Source organism: Schistocerca cancellata, chromosome 4 (assembly GCF_023864275.1).
Source record: "Schistocerca cancellata isolate TAMUIC-IGC-003103 chromosome 4, iqSchCanc2.1, whole genome shotgun sequence".
In the NCBI taxonomy this organism is placed as follows: domain Eukaryota; kingdom Metazoa; phylum Arthropoda; class Insecta; order Orthoptera; family Acrididae; genus Schistocerca; species Schistocerca cancellata.
Window position 1 is genome coordinate 692,301,934 of NC_064629.1, and position 19,973 is coordinate 692,321,906.

At 35.7% G+C, this 19,973-nt stretch overlaps 1 protein-coding gene across 4 annotated transcripts in view; it reads left to right on the forward strand.

The window, feature by feature from the left end:
• Positions 1-19,973, forward strand: part of LOC126183575 (LIM domain and actin-binding protein 1) — a 216,577-nt gene that overhangs the window by 86,678 nt on the left and 109,926 nt on the right. For all 4 annotated transcript variants that reach the window (XM_049925669.1, XM_049925670.1, XM_049925671.1 and 1 more), the window contains 3 exons: positions 5,412-5,507; positions 7,868-8,007; positions 16,205-16,305. In XM_049925669.1, coding sequence (XP_049781626.1) covers positions 5,412-5,507; positions 7,868-8,007; positions 16,205-16,305 — 337 coding nt within the window. The remainder of the gene's footprint in view (positions 1-5,411; positions 5,508-7,867; positions 8,008-16,204; positions 16,306-19,973) is intronic.

The window sequence follows — 19,973 nt, forward strand, 5'->3', positions numbered from 1 at the left end:
AGTGTGCCACTGGATAGTCAATTTTGTTCTGGGCCACAGTTTGGCAATGGCCATTATTCTGGTGGATAGATAGTTGGTGGTAATGCCTAAATGAGATGCAGTGCAAAAAAGTGGTATATGATATGGCTGATTTCACAGGTGGCCCTGCTTCTAATGGAATAGGCTAAGCCTATGACCTGACCAGAGTAGTCTGTGCTGGGTGGGTGGATCAAACAAGTCTTGCACTTGGGACTTCTGCTGGGGTAGTGCCCCTGTGGCTGGGGGTTGGGAGTAGGGGTGGCTTATCCTATCCCATTAGAGGTAAGGCCACCTGAGGAAGCATCTATGTCATATGCCAGCTGCACTGCAGTCACTGCATGGCATTTTATGTGGGTATGACAAACAACCAACTGTCCACCAGACTGAATGGCCATCACCAAACTATGGCCAAGAACGACGTTGACAATTCAATGGCACAACATGTCATCGAGTACAATATACTCGATTCCAATGGCTGGCTTCACAACTTGTGCTATCTGCATCCTTCCCTCCAACAGCAGCTTTTCTCAACCATGTAGATGGGAGTTATACTTGCAATATGTGCTTTGCTACCGAAACACTCCTGGTGTCAAACTCCACGAACCCACTGTCCCAGCACCTTCTGTCCTATAGTTACCCCTCTCTCTGTCCTGTCCACTCCTCCCAATTCATGCCTCCATGTCATCTCCATTGTGTGCTGCATCTCACTAGCTCTGGTACCTGTGTATCACATGGTTAGCCCATGCACATGCCACCTGTCCCTGCTCACGTGACAGAGCCCCCGACCCAGTCCACCTGCCAAACTGGAACCCCAACATTGTTTCTGCAGCTGGCACAATGTAGATATGCATACTTTTGCCACTCCCTTCACAATGCATCGCAACATAACATCACTCACACAGTAATCATTGTTACTCTTCATCAAGTCTCCTGCTTACTCCTACTCCCGCCATATTCGAAGTACATAGTCATGTGGTACTATGTGAAAAATTCCTTTCATGTGAATAATTTCATATCTCATGTACAGAAAGTAGAGTGCACAAGGTCATGGTCCTGCATTAAATGGTCCTGCATTAAATGGTCTATTTGTATGTTTAATGTTGGTCCTGCAATGGAATCCAGACTGTAAGATGGTTACAGCACATTTCAAGTACTGAAATCAGTGTTTGTTATATATGAAGGTTATGAGAAAGCTTTTTTGATTTTGTATATCCATTGATATTGAAGTAACTGCTGTGATATTTGAAATCAGGCTTCTGATAATTAATATACAAGAAATTTTGACTTTTTAAGCTGTGATCTTTAATTTTGATACTGTAATAAATAAATTTGGATGGAATGTAAGCAGACATATACATAACACCACCATGAGCACTTGCTTCATACATTACTATGGTATCACGTCGAACTGCCACATACATGAATCCTTCCTAGTTACTCAAAATCCTCAATTCATCATCCTGTTCCTATTCAGTGACAATCTGTTCATGATTTGGATTCAGGAACAAGATAGCCTCTCGTCATCCTTCTGGAACCTTGATATCTTCTCTCCAGGCCATTTTATTTGCTCATCTTTTACAAAGTAAGCTGTCATCCTGATTGTCACTCTTCATGTCTCTGAAAGATCCATAAAACCCTTTTCCATGTTAAACCAACTGACAATATCTTAACTTTGGCACCTGTGATGCGGCACATAGATATAACATTGCAGTGAAAATAAATCCTGCTCCTAATAAACTGCACACACACATCCTAAGCAGCTATGGAGGAGCACCCATTATTAAATGGAATCATTCAGAATTGGAATACCTGAACCCCACAATCTGCCAATGCTTGGACTGTCTTTTGGTACCCTAAACTGAAAAATAGGCCCTTAACCATTCTTACTACTGGTACACCTATGAAAGTAGTATTCCACTTTTAAACTATCCTAGAAAATACCCTTGTCCATTATAATACTTAACCTTTTTCTAACCCCATCCTCATGTGCCATAACTTTTCATGTCCCATCTTACTACCTCTCGCTCTAGTCCTGCCCCTAATATAAGGCACTGGGGGCAAAGCAACTTGTGAAAACTGCTGTGTCTTATACTATTTTTTCTGCAGAAAGTGTGCAGCATACAATATGGCTATGTAGATAAACTAATTTCCATTTGTATGAGTGGTCAGAGCATGGTGAAGGATGTGTTGCACTATCCAGTTATAAAGCAGGTTGATCAGCACAGTCTAGTCCATTTCAATAGCTATATCTTTCACCTCCAAAATAATGGCTGCTCTGAATAAAGTTTCAAATAAAGTGTCAAGTGTCATTTTGGTTCAATGTGATTATCATGTGATGTGGCTAACATCCTACCAGTAATCAATTACTTCGACAATCATTGCAGAAATTTGGGCATAACTTGTTCAGCTCCAGTGTAGATTCAGTTTTTCAGATTGGCTCAATTGTTTGGTAGGTGAGGAACATACACACAGTCTTTAATGAAACTCCAGATAAATAAATTCAGTGGTGTCAAGTCTAGAGTGCAAGGTATCCATACCTGGGAAGCACTTATCAAGGAAACCGTGAACTTCCATGAGGAAATGAGGAAGTGCACCAACTTTCTGGTAGTAAACCATCACATCTCAGTCATCTTCATCAATCTGTGGAATTAAAAAGTTTTCAAGCATATCCAGATACACAATCTGAGTGACAGTTCTCTCCATGAAGAAGGAAGGCCATACACTTTCAATTTGCTAAGAGCAAACTTTGAAGCCACAATTGTAGACCTGCTTGTAGGTTCTTTAGTGTATTCAGTGTGGGCAGTTGTTGCAGAGTTTGTTTCATGAAATCCACACACACAGTGAGCAAGCTTCACACCAGTGAATGCATCCAAATGGCACTACAGTCCATGTTGGTGCTCCTGGTGGCAGAATATGGTACTGATGCACTACATGAATCAAACTTGAGGTTGTTTGCTACAAAATGACACATCTGCTGATTCTGTAAGTTATCTCAATAAATTTCTATAACATTCCAATGTTGTAAAGTCCTTTTTGACTCACTCTGCATATTATGTATCTTTTGCTATATTTTACACCTCTGTTTCTGAGAATTTCAAACATCTTGCATAATTTCATTTGTCAAATGCTTTTTCTAGGTCAGCAAATACTATGAACATTTCTTGATTTTTGTTATGTCTCAAATGCAATATTAGAACTGCTTTTCTGATGTCTTTACTTTTCCTAAACTCAAACTAATTATCATCTAACAAGACCTCAACTTTTTTCTCTATTCTCCTGTATGCAATTCTTTTCAGCAATATGCATGCATGAGGTGTAAATCTGATTATATAATGTAGTTCTCATATTTATCTGTCCTTGCTGTCTTCAGGATTGTCGGGACAATATTCTTGCTAATGTCTTATGGTATGCCTCGTGTGTCATAGATTTGACACTTTACCTTGAGTAGTAGTATGATTGCCACATCCTACAATTATTTTAGAAATTCCATAGTAATATTATACCTCCCTTCTGTCTTGTATGTTTAAAAGTCTTCAAAAGTTCTCTCAATCTCTTACTCTAATATTGGATCCCCCATGCCTTCCAAATAGACATCTGTTTCTTTTTCTGTCTCATCAGCAGATACGTTTTCCCCGTGTGGAGGCCCTCAATGTTCATTTTCCATCTATCTGCTCTCTCTTCTGTATTTAACAGTGGTTTTCCTGTTGCACTCCTAATGTTGACACCCTTGCTTGTAATTTTATTAAAAGTTATTTTGAGTTTTTTGTGTGCTGAATCTGTCCTTTCAATGACCATTTTTCATCTTGTTTCTGCTGCAGCCATTTTATTTTAGTTTCCCTGCAATTCCTATTGATGTCATTCTTTAATGGTATATTGCAGGACTTTTTCCTTCTCCTGAACATTTTATATTTTCTTCTCTCTTTGATTAATTAACATACTGCTTCTGTTACCACAGATTGCTTCATAGTTTTTTTTTTTTTTTGTGCCTATATTTGTGTGTCCAGTTTCCGTGATTCCCTTTTTAGAGATGCCTATTCCTCTTTGACTGAACTGCCTACTGTGATATTCATTACACATTATCTACAGCCTTAGAGAACTGCAGATGCAAATCTTCATTCTTCAGTACCACAATAACCTACTTCTTCACACAATGTGTCTTCCTGATGAATCTCTCAAAGTTTAGCCTACTCTTAATCATCAATAAATTGTGATTTGGGTCTGTATCTGCCCCTGGCTATGTCTTACAATCTGGTGTATGGTTTTGGAATCTCTGTCTCACCATTACATAATTCAAACATACTCACATATAGCCTGTCTTGCAACAGCCATGGGTTTGTATATTTTGTTGTCTGTCCATTCAAGAATTTCCATTGTTGGTATACATTATGTAATTCAGCTGGTTCTCTTTTTCTGGATCTCCAGAAATTTTCCAAGCATACCTGGCTGTCTTGTGATTCTTGAAAAAATATCTGCTGTTACTGATTGGAATTTATTGTAGAACTCATTTTGTTTTAACTCTGCCTCCTATTTCTTCCCCTACTATAGTGTTCCAATCTTCCATATCACATGCACATTGAATTTAATTCATTTGTGATAGTTATTTAATTTTCTGTGATCTTATTGAGTTCTGTATCTCAATCAGTAGAAACTGGAACCCTTATAGAATCACTTCATTGCTGTGTGTCTGTCTGACTGTGAAGAAAGCATATTTTCAGAAATGGGTAGAAGTACCAATTTCAAATTTATAACAGATACTGAGGTCTATAACCCCTTGTTGGTGTACAAATCTAAGCTTCTATGCCAATGGAGAAAAAAGATATTGCCATTTATGTCACATATTTTGGTAGTTACAAGTGTCATTTGTTATCCTTATTTCTGTTAAGACCCCTTGTTCTTGGGAATTACAATAGCAGATGCAAAATTACACAAAAAGTTAAACTTAAAATTAAAACATTCTCAAAAGGTTTGGAATACCTGGGATCAATATCTTGCTGGTATCAGTACTGATAAGAGCCAATAATCATAAGATTCTTGATTCTCAGTATGAATGAACTATCTATATAAATAATAAAGTTAGTACAGAACCCTCTGAGCATCAGTTGTATTTGCACTTGAGCAGCTTTTATGTTTAGTATCTCTGTTTCTTAGAGGAGATGAAAGTCCTAATCCCTGCAGGCAACATTGTTATCGTTTAAGACAGAGCATAGTCAGCTCATATCTATACTCATGGGTAATTTTCTGTATTGAAAGCAACATATAAAAAAGTAAGGCTATGATTTCTAGAACAACAGAACATGTTGATGCTGGATTAATTTGTTTTTCATGGGACTCTTGTATTAAAGAGTGATAATAAATGTACATGTTGTCTTCATTCCCACTCTGTTTATTTACAGAAATCAAGTTTCAGTAAGTTTGACCAGTTAAGTAAGAAGACAGTGCTACATGTTCGTTCAGTGGATGCATCAAAAGTTCAGGAGCAGTTCAATCAGGTAGTAACAATATTAGGTAACAAAAGAAAGTTATTATTTACTTATATTGATTCATGTTCCCATTACACCATGTACAACTCCACATATTTTATGATATTGGACATCTGAAATCCACATCCTAACTTATAAATTATGAATTAAAACATTCATGCATCATCATTCAGATATTCACTTATTAAGTAAAAGGAGTGGACTGTAAGCATGTTCTAACTTTAGTTTGTTTGTTAGTTATTTGTTCCATAGGTCATAGTCACAATAAAAGTTATGATGTGGAATGCATCAACAGAACAAATGTAGAAAATATACTAAAATATCTGCTACATATGAACTGCCCTTTCCAATGCTTCTGTTCTCTTTAACAGAAATAATGTGAGCTTCTGCTCCTTTCCATGTTTCTCTTTTAACAATATTCCATACTGATTTTATTTTGTTGATTGATCAGTTTCAGAGAAGATGTGGATAGTTCAGGATTCTTTATAACTTTTATTAATATGTTACTGTACTGTTTATAATATGAAGTAACATCTGGACAATTACTTACTCTGGCTATTTTGTGCATGTCTCTTTTTCATGTCGAAGAGACTCTGATACCTGTAGTAGTCTAAAGTCTCATTAATGACTTCCTGTTATTACTTTTAATTACTTTTTTTTCAAAACTTCTTTTAAAAATGGATACCAGTTCATCAACAGATTTGTTGAATTTAGCGTTTGCATTGAGCTCATTGCAAACATCACCCCAGTCAACATTTTTAAGCTTTCTTTAAAATATTCAGTAGTTTTGCCATTAATCAGTCTCACTGTTTTCTTTGAGTGTTTTTATGAACTGTACATGGAGCTAAGTTATGTAATGAGACTAACTGTGCCTCACGATGATAATCCATTTACCAAAGGATAGGCTTGTGTTTCTTTATCATCTGCTTGCTGTATGAATACAATATCTATACATCCACTATTATCTTTGGAAATTACAGCAGAAAAATTTGTGACTCATACCAAATCATAAGTGGCTAACAGCACCTCTAGATCAGTTTTTTCAATATTAAAGAAACTTGCATTAAAATCACCACAAATTAATAATTTCTTCTTTCTCTCTGACAGACAGCACAATAAACCAACAAAAAATTTTATGAAATGTGCCCAATTACCAAGTGGAGATCTGTATACTGTAACAATCACAAGAATTACATTTCCCAACATCGCCCCACATGCATGTGCTTCTGTATCTTGATCTATAGAGAATTTACTTGTTTCTAGATTTTTTTATGTATACATATCTGTGACAGATTTTATGTTACTTGTTGTATAGTACTATCCCCACGTAAGAGGTTTCGTTTTGATAATGCAAGTTATCTTGCCATCTTTTATAGTGACTGTGAACACCTGTTTCTTTCTTTTTTCATGTTGTCACTGCTAATTACATGTTTCTTAATGAGTAGTGATGATTCCAATATGTACATGGAGGACATTGGTAAAATTTTCAAACAAATCTGCATGAAAGCCTAGTTCTCTTCTCAATTATAACTGTAACAGGAGAGAAGCTGGAATATGATTCCATATTTTAGATTTGAAAATGTAATGATGCTGTTTTACAGTTAGTTGATTTAAGTGGAACCAGTTACTGAGTTGGATAGTTGCAGTGTTTATTTTTTCTTGAATATTCTCTTTTTCTCAAGATTCATTATAGCATTTATGTCATCAGCAAATACTATTGTCTTGTGCAGCTCAACTTTAAAGATAGATGAGAAAAAGACACTATTCTGGTTATGTATTTAATACATTATAGTAACAAAATACTGTCCTAATTAGGATGAGTGATGCACCTGGTAATAGTTCCTTGTTACAAAGGTTAGTTGAATGAACCATTTTATCAGCTCTTTGTGACAGCTGTGGTGCACTTAAAGTATTGTAGTACATTTTCTGTAGCCATTTAGATTGTAACAATGTACGTACAACAAACAAATATTATCTATGGTTTGAAGGTTATCTTTAAGATCTATCATTTTTAGAAAGATGGAAAACAACAATAATCTCTAGCTTAAATTTTCCAATTTTGTGAGAAATTTGTAGAGGTATTACGAAATAGCACTATTATGGTTTGTCATGTTATTTCAGCACCATATTTATTGACACAATGAATTACATGATGTAGGCTGTAACTCTTATGATACCATCTGATTTACTGAAACTCTTTTAATATACGTCATTAGCCTAACCTGGAAAAAAACTATTATGGTCAACTTGAAGCATATTAACTGGTTTATGTGGCAGCTGTTGTAAGTTGTTGTTTTTAAAAGTTTAGATGAAACACTGAACATTTCTTGGATGTGTAGTGTTATGAGTTAATAAAAAATATGTTACAGAATGCAACAGACTCACTTGAAAAGACAAACAACTGCCGAAGCTGTGGGAAACAAGTATTTCAAATGGAACAGATTAAAGCTGAACGATCAGTGTGGCATAACAACTGTTTCAGGTGTAAAGAATGTAACAAAAAGTTGACGTAAGTAAAATTCTAATGATTGACTTCTTTAAAAATATAGTGTTTAAGTTATGAAAGCACACTACATTTTGTAGGAAACGTTGATAATAAATAGTATAAACTAAATGATGTTTAAGAAGAAGAATAACCTTATAATTACAGTTGTTACTGTTACTGTCATATTTTTTGCATCTTGTGTAAGGGTAAAATTAATGAGGTAGCAAAATGCACTTCATTTTACCCAGCCTCTGGACCACAGTCTACTAAAGTGTGACATTTACTTTCTATTTCTTTTAGTTTACCAAACCAAATGCTATAAATGTTAGGATGATTGCCAAAGAAAACTGCATATAAATGATAGCTGGTACTTAGAAATTTCATAACACCAGCAGGAATACATAGAAGATTGGCTAGATGTGAATACTATCACAAAATTCTCATCACTAGCAGAGGATGGCAGCATTTAATGGTTTCTTTGCATGTCATTCCTGAAAATCTACCAGTGACATTATGATGGCAAAATGTACTGCAAGATATTTAGTGAATAATTATCTCAAATCACAGACACATTTATAAGGGGAAAATATATGGGAGTCTGACTTTGTAAATTAGTTTCCTGTGACAAGAATCATCATGTAAAGAAAGTCTTTCCCAATGATATCTGTCACATGTTGCGCTTAGTTTCTAATCAGTGAACATATGGTTTTTATGTTCTAAAAATTGCGTCTGTACTTAATGTGACTCATCAGCAAATATAAAAAATTCTTGTTAATTTATCATTGATCAGAATCAATAACAACCATAAATTCTGCTGTATCCTGTTTAATCATAGGTACAGGATATACAACTTTACCAACATATGCAGAAAATGCTAATTTTATATACTCATGATAAAAGTACAATTACTCGCCATGAACAGACACAGAAGTCTATGCTTGCAACAGTTGTATGTGATGGCAAATAATGTCACTGCAGTACTTCAAACATGTCACATGTAGTATATCCACTGTCAACAGCAATACTCTCTGTAAAGCTTCACAGAGCAATAAAATTCCCCTGTGATACTTGGATAATGATTCCATTCACACCATGACTGCACATGCACTGGATTATGTCATTGTCATAGACACAATCATGATGTAAAATTTCTGTTTTGTTTTGGATATAATAATATGATTCTCATTCTTGTGCCATTATTTGGTGCCTAGAATTGCATGTTATTCAAACTATGACCCATCTGAGACAATCAGAATCACCTGTTGTGAGTGGTGCGAATCACAATGCCCAATACATTACTGAAATTAGGAAAAATTATGAAAACACATAAAAAAGCTTTCTGTGCATACACCCAACTCTGTGTAATTGTTACAAAATAGTTATGAGGAAAATGTGTGTTTCCAAAGCACCATGATGAAGTAAACGAACAAGGATGAGTTGGAGGAAAGGAATCCACAGATGCAAGAGAGAGTGAACCACATGGCATATCATCCAGTCTCATCACAATGTTGTTTCCTGTCTTTTTAGGTGTGGAATGAGCATGTAGCATTGACTTCTGTGTTAGTGTGCAGTTGGTAATGCTTGTTTGTTTTTACTGTTGGATGACCAGTAATAAACACACCAGGTGTTCAACACAGAAGTGAGAGTGATAATATTCCATGTGACCAGTTTTTCAAAACATAACCAGAAAGATCAGAATCTTCACATACAACATGTTTCAGCACTAAAAGTTTTACAGTTTTCAGAATAAAGAGAAATTGTAACATGTTAAGAAGGATAATAACCTTATAATTACAGTTGTTATTGTTACTGTCATATTTTATCATGCACCAACATTCATTCACGTATGTCTTGCTAGCAAAGACTTGAAAGAACTTGTTTAAGAGTAGTGGACATTTTCCTTTTTGCTAATTGAACTATTTACCAGTATTATCACACTGTCAAGTGTCTTATACAATCTCTGTTTGTAGCAGATTTATATAGTTTGGAGACCACTTCTTTGCAACAGTGATGATATTTTCATCCACATTCAATAAATAATCTTCTCTTCCACATCATAATCATTCACCTAACACCTAGCAACCATCCCTCAACAGGATTATTTACTGTGGACAGCAGTATCTGCTTAAAGCTGATTCTATCTGCCTTCAACAATTTCTGGGGGTTGTGGCCTATGTACTTAATGCAGCCAAATTTCACTGGTAAATGAACCTAAACTCCAATAGTGCTGTTACAACTGTCAGAGTAGTTGTCAGTGTCCTTTGCCAGAAATGGTGTTCAGTAACATTTGTTAAAGCTGCAACACAAATAAGGATGCATGTGACTGTCATTAACTTTTTACAACAAATTAGACACATAACAATAAACAAGTCATTAGATCTTGAAGAACTGTACTTTGAGAATTAAATGTTGTGTGAAGCCTTCATCTCTTTACATTGAATAAATGATGGTTTGGATATGTTGCTGGGAAATCTCTCTCCATGTGATTTGTTTTGGAGTCCACAAGGCATTAAGAGTCGGTGCTAAAGAAGTATGATGGAATATGTTGCCAATCAACTATGTCCTGGACGTGTTCGAGAGGTGAGTATCAGCCCAATATGCAGGACAGGAAAACAGTGGTACTCATCATTTTTTGGAAAAGGATTGGACACAACATGCCACATAGCACTCAGCATTGTTCCACTGAAATATGGTATGCGAAGTTGCTTAAAATAGGGTCGACCCTTTGGACTCTACAACCCTGCCAATGTAGTGACTGTTGATGAGACTGCTGTCTATATGTGCATTGCAAATCATATTACACCCAACTCTCACCCTTGTGATTTTGCCACTCAAGAATATTGATTATCAAACTCTGTTCATCACAATAGCATGTAAAATGTATGTGGCCTCTACCGTAAAACATGTTGAAGCAGGACTCATCCAAAAATAAACACTACAATAGGCATACCAATGCAAGCATTCACATGACAATTGCTGCTTTACACATTGTGGTTTTTAAACAATGTAAAGATAAATAATACAATGGAATGCATGCCACCAAAGTATCCTGCAGCATACTATCATTGCAGAGAGGTCAACACCCATTACAGTTCTTGAACATTGTGCCAGCACTGTAGATGAAGTTAGTGTATAATCCATTATTATGGAGAAGATTGCAGCCATTCTGTGTTGTGGCCACATTGTGTGGTGCAATACCCACTGATCACTACATATGGCCGTCTTCTATCCACTGGTTCTACACACACATCACTGTCATAACAATGTACCCTGTTCTAGTAGTGTGTATGACACACCCATTTCACCTGACTGGCTATTCTGCCCCATTTATTTTCACTTAAATTCCAACGAACGATGTTGAGGGGACATAATGGCATTTGTTTAACATTTTCACTTTATATGGTGGCTTTTCAGTGACTAAGTTCAGCATAAACTTAACCTTCCTCCTCACATAACAGCGAAAATTGCCGGACACTTGTCCACCATCTCTCTGCAACATAAATCACTTATTCATGGTACACTATTCACCACATCTTCCAAGTTTGGAGTAATTTGGGGCACTCTTTCTAGATGTTGCAAGTTTCAAAACTGACTGAATAGAGAGAAAAGAGAAGAGAAAATATGAAATGATGAAAGCAGGTTGTTTATGACAAATATATCAAAAATGAAAAGTACTTTACTGCTCTCAGTTGTATCCTTCAGGGTGAGTAACGATAGTGTAAACACAAGATGGAGCAATCATGATTTCACTAGCTGAATTTGTTTGTATCATAGCCCTATTTATTACTTGACTCACTGCCACAGTTGTTTGAGACTCTCTTTCTCATATCACTGCAAGTCAGTTCTGAACAAAGGAGCTGGCTCTGCAGAATAGTTTAGACACCATATCATGTTACATGATTGTTACGTGCTTGCTACTGCAAATGTACGTGAACCACTTTCATACTTTCTCCAGACAGGTGTTGGTTGTTTACCAGTTCTTATTGCTACAGTCTTAAAATGATTCTCTGATTTGGCAAATTATTTCAACTTCTGCATATCTCAGATAAAGAGTTGGTAGCCCATATAAAAGTAACAGCTTGTGAATGGAAGTAATAATCTTGCAGAATTAAGCATTGATGAGAAAACTCAGTAATGAAAAATAATTCGTGGAAAAATGCAAAAACACTTTAACAGTACATACCTGACTGAAAAGAAAATTTGGAAAATGTGGAAAATAACAGTCAGCTTTATGCTGTACTTTACACAGTAGCTTAATTAACATAAAAATTCATGTGAATAGAAACTGTTTAAATAGGTAGTAAACCTAGTCATAGGAATGAAAAGGGGGTTTATCATGAGCTTCTTGGCCTCTAAAGAGATCTTTTAATTTGTTTCTTTATTTATTTATTGATCTTTAAGTATGAACACATGTTCAATGTTGTCATGAGTAATTAAAGTAGGTTATACATAATAGGCTTGACAATTTAGAAATCATAACTATATACAGTATGGTATGCATACTTTCTCAGTTTCTACAACGTGATTAATAGTTAAGGTGGAAAACATAGTTAATAAAATATTATATCCATCAGAGCATGCAATAAAAGGACAAATATAAAATATTTAGAAAGATGATACATTTAATATTATGAATTATTCACTAACTAAGATCATCTTTTGAGCAGCTTCATACAACTAAAATGTTGTTTCTATCAGTTTTGTCAGGTTTTATTTTTTATAGGATTAATCTAGGCATTGCATGCTTATAGAGGCAATATACTGAACAGCTTTATTTTTACATATTGATTAGTGCAATGTGTTTCTTATGTCAAGTTGTATCTACATCTATCTTCAATTTTTTGCAAATATTATGTTCATGTGCAGACTAATTTAGGTTATACTTGTTATGGCAACTTCATACAAATACAGGAGATAGGACTCTTTAATTATTTGAAATAAGATGTAATGATATGTCAGTTTATATAATCTCATAAATGTATCTGATGGTCTTCTTCCGCCAAATGTTTTTTCTCTGGTCTGTAGAGAAATACCCCACAGAAATTCTGTATTTTACATGGAAGTAAAAGAAAAACAAATAAATACTAAGCTTTTCTGTAGGTCGTGTGTATATTGTAATCAACAGATATGTAATGTGTGGCAGCTTTTTAAATAGGTTGTGTTCATGTCTGTACCAAGTTAATTTAGAATCCAGTTATAAACCAAGGATTTTAATATATGTGCATTAAGTACCAACAATGGGTAACCTGAATGTGATGTTCACTGCTTTTCATGTTTAACAGATAACTTATTACTTTCAAACTATATATTAGATAACTTAAGGTGTTCTTTCTTTTGTACCTTCAGTTTGTTTACATCAATTCCAGAACTTCAAGAAGTCATCTCTTCTTTGTAAAGCACAAATTTACATTGCATGTAACTGGGCAGGTCATGTAAAGATATTATAAATAGTAGCTGAGAGAGCACTGAACCTTGTGCAAAACCTAGAGTAACAGTCAAGAACTGTGACTTTGTTGCAGTTTAGAATTTGTGTCATATTAATGATGCAGCACTTAATGAGGGCAGTTCAATGTCTCTAATCCACAACACTACAGTTGCTCTAGTAATATTTTTATAGTTTACAGTATAAAACACCTTTTGCAGTTCAACTACTGTGGTTTCAACAGATAATTTTGAATCAAAAGAGGTTTACATAGAAGAAATAACACTCTCAGTTAATTGTAACTGTTGACAGTTGAGATCTAAAACTGTACTGCATCAGGATATTATTATCTGACAAATTTGTACAAATTTCGTGTTTCAGCATGTATAATGTTAAATTATTTTGGATAAAAATATTTACCAGAGACTTCAGATAATTATTATAATCAGCTTTCTGACTCTTTTTATATATGGGAATGGCAGATGTTTTTACAAGACAGTTTGGAAAATGATAACCAACAAATGAAATGAAATTAAATGAGCATGTGGCACTGATGGCCAGGAGGCTCCATCCAAGGAAGTTCGGCCGCCGGGTTGCAAGTCTTATTTCAGGCGACGCCACATTGGGCAACTTGCGTGTTGGTGATGATGAGATGATGATGAGGACAATACAACACCCAGTCTGTAAACAAGAAAATCTTCAACCTTGCTGGGTATTAAATCTGGGCCCTCTGCATGGTAGGCAAGAAAGTTACCATTCAGCTAAGCAGGTGGACAATCACTAACAAGCATCCCATTTACAATTTGGGAAAGGGGGAGTGGTATTAAAACCATAGTTTCAGTGATAGGTGTAAAGTTACTTCTGGTATGGAGCAGCTTCTTTCTTTCTCAATGGCCACTTAGTTGTAGCATTCAGGGAACAGTTGAAAGTCATGTCTGAATGTCACATTCCTGATTGAAAATTGATTGTTGTGTGGGAGAACATGTTTATGGATACCTGTAGTGTGAAGAAAAAGAAACCAAGGTCATCAGGAACCACCAGGACACCAGAAAACACCGAGAAAGTAATGCTGGTGATTTTGAACTCCCAAAGTGATCTGCACATAAACATGCAGCTGCTTTAGCAATTTCTGATTGCACAGAAAGATGAAATCTTCATGAAGACTTGAAATATCATCCAAAAGAACTGGCAGTAATGCATGCTCTTAATCCATGTGATTCTGTTTCATGAAAAAATGCATTAGAAGCCTTGATCAAAAACCTGTCCAATAATGTTCTTATATTCTTCAGTGACAAGTCATGCTTTCATTTGTCTGGATTCATAAATAAACAAAACATGTGGTACTGGAGTGGCATGAACTCCCCGAGAACTTCTCAGGCTACCCCTGCATACAGAAAATGTGACAGATGTGTGTTATCCAAAATTAGCATTATTGGCCTCTGGTTTTTCCAAGAGAACAATAGTGCAGTTACAGTCACTTCTAAGCATTGTGTCCAGATGACTGAGGAATTTATTCTTCTTGAACTTGAAGAAATGGATGTGAGGCATGCCTGGTTCCAACTAGATGGTTCCAGAGCTCACATGGCATGAGTATCAATGACTCTCTTCTGCAAACGCTTCCCCAACCATCTCATCTCTTTGAGGGGGACTCTTCAGTGGCCAGCACACTCATGAGATTTAGCCCCCTGTGACTTTCTCCTATGGGCTTATCTTAAATCCATGGTGTACACCAATCATCCATGGATCCTGGATGAACTGCAGAACAATATTTGCACTGCTATTGTCAACATAGATCGGGACATGCTGGACAAAGTGGACTGAAATTTCCAATTTCAACTCTCCAAATGCATTGAGCAAAACCTTATATAGTCAAAGGCATTAAGAATTTCAGGCAGAGCACAGATGAGTCTGTTGAAGCCTTCCACAGAATTTCTTACTTTACTCCAGATTAGAATGTTCATTTTCCCCATGAAGTTGTTGTGTATTATCATATACTACCCAAACATATTGGATTATTACATAGTCTTTCTTAACTTTCTTGACTATTAATTTTATCCATACGCCTTTGTTATTTGACAGATGGTCAATGCAAAGTATTGTAGGTCAAAGCCATTTTTATATATATAAGTAATAAAATTATCAGGGCATGAGTGGTGACTTTTAGGGATGTATTGACACTGAAGATATATTGAATTTTAACATGTTAAGCAAATTATCATATCTAAATAAATTTCTTGTATAAATTAAAATGTGATAAAAATAGCTGACAAAGGAAGTTCAGGATATGCGAAATCATCCATATCTGGGTAATATTACTGCTGCTGACACACAAAAGACCATCTGAAAACGAAATTTTCTGATGGGAATGTGATTATTAATTTAATAATAATAATAACAAGGAGATGGTTAGCAGATATGAGACAGAGGAAAAAATGTCAGATTATCATTACTCATGATGAACTACAGATCTCAGGGGGAATGTAAAGTTGTAAGAGTGAGACTGTATTGGACAGAATAGGTCTAAGACCAATCCATGATCAGTGATACAGTGATACACTAGTATAAAAATGTATATAAGTTATTTCATTGTGATGTCAGATACAACAGCAAAATACACAGATACTCAATGTTTGATAACCAACTGAAGTTGTCATGATGAATTTGTGCTACAAAATTTACATAGGCTCTTGAAAAGACAGTAGACAGATTTCATTATTTAGTTATTCATAACAAAATGCCATTGATTAATACTGGAATGTTTGTCATCTTTGAAATAATTTTTAATTTGGTGTGTTTTAGAGTGGATACTTACAGCAGCCATGAAGGCCAGCTTTACTGTAAGCCACATTTCAAGGAACTCTTCAAACCAAAAGCAGTACTTGATGAGGAAGTTGATATACGTAAGTTGAGATATTATGGGACTCATACTTTATTTGTATTACATGAACCATATTCCATAGAGAGTAGTCAGTTTGGAGTGGAAAGGTATCGAAGATGTACATTTTGTTTTAGTGCAATACAGCAAAATGCCTTAAATTTATGAAACATTATATAGTATTACAGTCCTAATATTAATATTATGACCTAATATATTAACTGTGAGGATACTTGTGAAAATATTCTCCAGTGGAGCTGGTGTTGCCTAACAGAGATTTCTTTAATGTTTTCTTAAATTCCAATATATTGTATACAAGATATTTCATATGCTCTGGCGCCACGTGGAGTGGCCGAGTGGTTTAGGGCACCATGTTACAGATTGCGCGACCCCTCTCGCCGGAGGTTTGAGTCCTCCCTCGGGCATGGGTGTGTATGTTGTTCTTAGCATAAGTTAGTTTAAGGAGTGTGTAAGTCTAGGGACTGATGATCTCAGCAGTTTGGTCCCTTAGAAATTCACACACATTTGAACATTTGAACATATGCTCTGGCAAGTTGTTAGATACTTGATTGCCCATTATGACACCTTCCTATATAAATGTTATACTTTGTGGAGGATGTTTTTGGTTATAATATTATAATCATGGTTTGTGCAGTATTTTGAGAAAATAAAAATATTGGTAACAAGAAAAATATTAATGAATATATATGTTGTGAAACCTATGTCCAAATTCTAGAACTGATACCAGATATAATTCTTATCACACACTTATTTAATCTGAAATTTTTATTCCTGTAAATGATTTCATAGCTCATTAGCAAGTGGAAATATGCAAAATAAAACAATTTCTTTAGCTATTAGTGACCAATACCTGCAAATGTAGCTGCTTTATGTTTATAATGAGAATTTTCAATTTCCCATTGTGATCTAACTTCTTACTTATTTTGTTTCATTGTTTGGATAGATTATTGTTATAGGTTCTGGCATTCTCCTATGTGAAGTACTGAACTACATTACTGAACTGTGTCAAAATTTGATTGAAACAAATTTCTACTGAATCATTAGTTGACATTTGCAAATATCACTGGATACTTTTTGATTTAGAGAGCTCTCACTAGCTGTTACTTTTGCACTTATTATCTCACCTTCAGAGAAGATAAATCTCTTACTTTGTGGTAGTTCAGCTGAAAGATTATTAGTGAGTGTTATAAACAACTAATGACCAGGACAAAACCCTCTAATAAACCATGTCTGACTGCTTCAAATTCAGAGTGCCTATTACTACGTGGTAACTGATAATTACTGCTTTCCGTCATGCAGGTAACCTCACAACTATGAAACTGTGTAGATTATTCCATTATATTTTAACCTTTGCATTAGGATATTATGGATCACACAAACAAAAGCCCTAGATGAGGCACATAAAATTGACAATGGTAATAACTTTTTGTTTACTGATTTTAATATATCATATGTCAAGGTGAATATGGCCTTTTTAAAAAACCAAACAGTTTGCATTATAATGTTTTTTCAGTAAAAAGCACTGTAGATTTTAAATTTTTGAAAATGTAGACAATAATGAGATTCGATGGTGACCCTTTACTGTCTTTTTCATCAGTTCTTAACAGCATATATGGGATCACCTGGAAAAATATCACTACTGCTACATCTGCATGTATATATACATACATACCCTGCAAGACTGCAGATAGCTGCTCACACTGTCTGTCAGACCATTAATGTGTGTAAATAGCAAGAGCAATCTTGCCACATATCCCTACAGTGCATGGTAGAGGGTACCTTGTACCACTGCTAGTCATACTTTTTCCTGTTCCACTTGCAAATGGAAAGAGGGGGAAATAACTGTTTATTTGTTTCTGTATGAGACTTGATTTCTGTTATCTGTTCTTCATAGTCCAAATGTGAAATATATGTTGGTGACATTAAAATCATGCTGCAGTATGTTGGCAATACTGGTTCTCTAAACTTTCTCAATAGTGTTTCAGAGAAGGAACATTTGAGTTCATGAAGAATTTCTGTAGCTTATTGATCAAATGTACCAGTAATAAATCTAGGAGCATTCTTCTGAATTGCTGTGATGTCTTTCTTTAATCTGACCAGGTGAGGATTCCAAACACTCGAGCCATACTCTGGTATGGGTAGCCTAATTTTCTATATGCTGAGGTGACAAAATTCATGTTGGACCTCCTTTCTCCCAGTGTGGTGCAGACAACTTGATGTGGCATGGACTTAACAAGTTGAGTCAAAAGCCTGTGCAGAAATATTGAGCCATGCTGGCTATACAGTTGTCCATTATTGCAAACGTGCATGAGCTGACCTCTTGATTATGTCCCATAGAAGTTCAATGGGATTAATGTCATGCAATTATGGCTCATTTGCTCAAACTGTCCAGAATGTTCTTCAAACTGATCATAAACAGTTGTGGCCCAGCGACATGGTGCATTTTCATCCATAAAAATGAAGTCCATGAACAGGTGCAAATGGTCTCTGAAGAGCCGAACATACCAATATCCAGTCAATGATCAGTTCATTTGGACCAGAGGACCCAGTCCATTCCATGTAAACTCATTGTGATGTCATGCTGTTAGGAAAAGCACCCGATTTGTCACCTTCTGCCTTAGCCCATTAAGGCCAAATGTCACCAGACTGCCCTATGTCCGTTGTATGTCCCAAGTCAACTTCTATGGATATTTCATGCAATGTTACTTGTCTGTTAGCACTGACAACTCTACGCAAACACCGCTGCTCTTGGTCATTAATTGAAGGCTGTCAGCCAGTGTTGTCTGTGGTGAGAGGTAATGCCTGAAATTTAGTATTCTTGGTGCTCTCTTGATACTGTTGATCTCAGAATATTGAATTCCATAATGATTTTTGATGGAATGTCTCATACATCTAACTCCAACTGCCATTCTGTATTCAAAGTCTGTTAATTAGTGTGCTGCGGCCATAATCACGTCAGAAACCTTTTGACATGAATCACCTGAGTACAAATGACAGCTTTGCCAATACACTGCCCTTTTATACCTTATGTACACAATACTACTACCATCTGTACATGTGTGTATCACTATTCCATGACTTTTGTCACCTCAGTGTATGCTGACTCCTTTACAGATGAAAAACACTTTCTTAAAATTTTCCCAATAAATGAAAGTCGACCATTTACCTTCACTACTATCATCCTTACTGGCTAATTCCATTTTACACCTCAAATTTTAATCAACTTAACTGTGTCAAGTAGCTCACTACTAATACTGCTTTCAAACTTTACAGGATTTTTTTCCCGCAGATGTGCATTAAGTTACATTTTTCCACATTTAGAGCATGCTAACATTCATCACAACAAATAGAAGTTCTATCAAAGCCATCCTGTATCCTCCTACATTCACAGAATGACAGCACTTTCCCATACACTTCATCAGTATCAGCAAATAGTTGCAGAGCGCTGCTCACCCTATCCATCAGATTTTTTTATGTGTATAAAGAGGAGGAGCTGTTCTGTCACACTTCCCTGGGGCACACCTGACAATATCCTTGTGTCTGGTGGACACTTGCCATCCAGGACAACATACTGGGTTCAGTTACTTAAAAAGTCTTTGCACTACTTATATATCTGAAAATTTCTGAGACTGCAGATGTGTGTGCAAGTTGCATTTATGTGTGTGTGTGTGT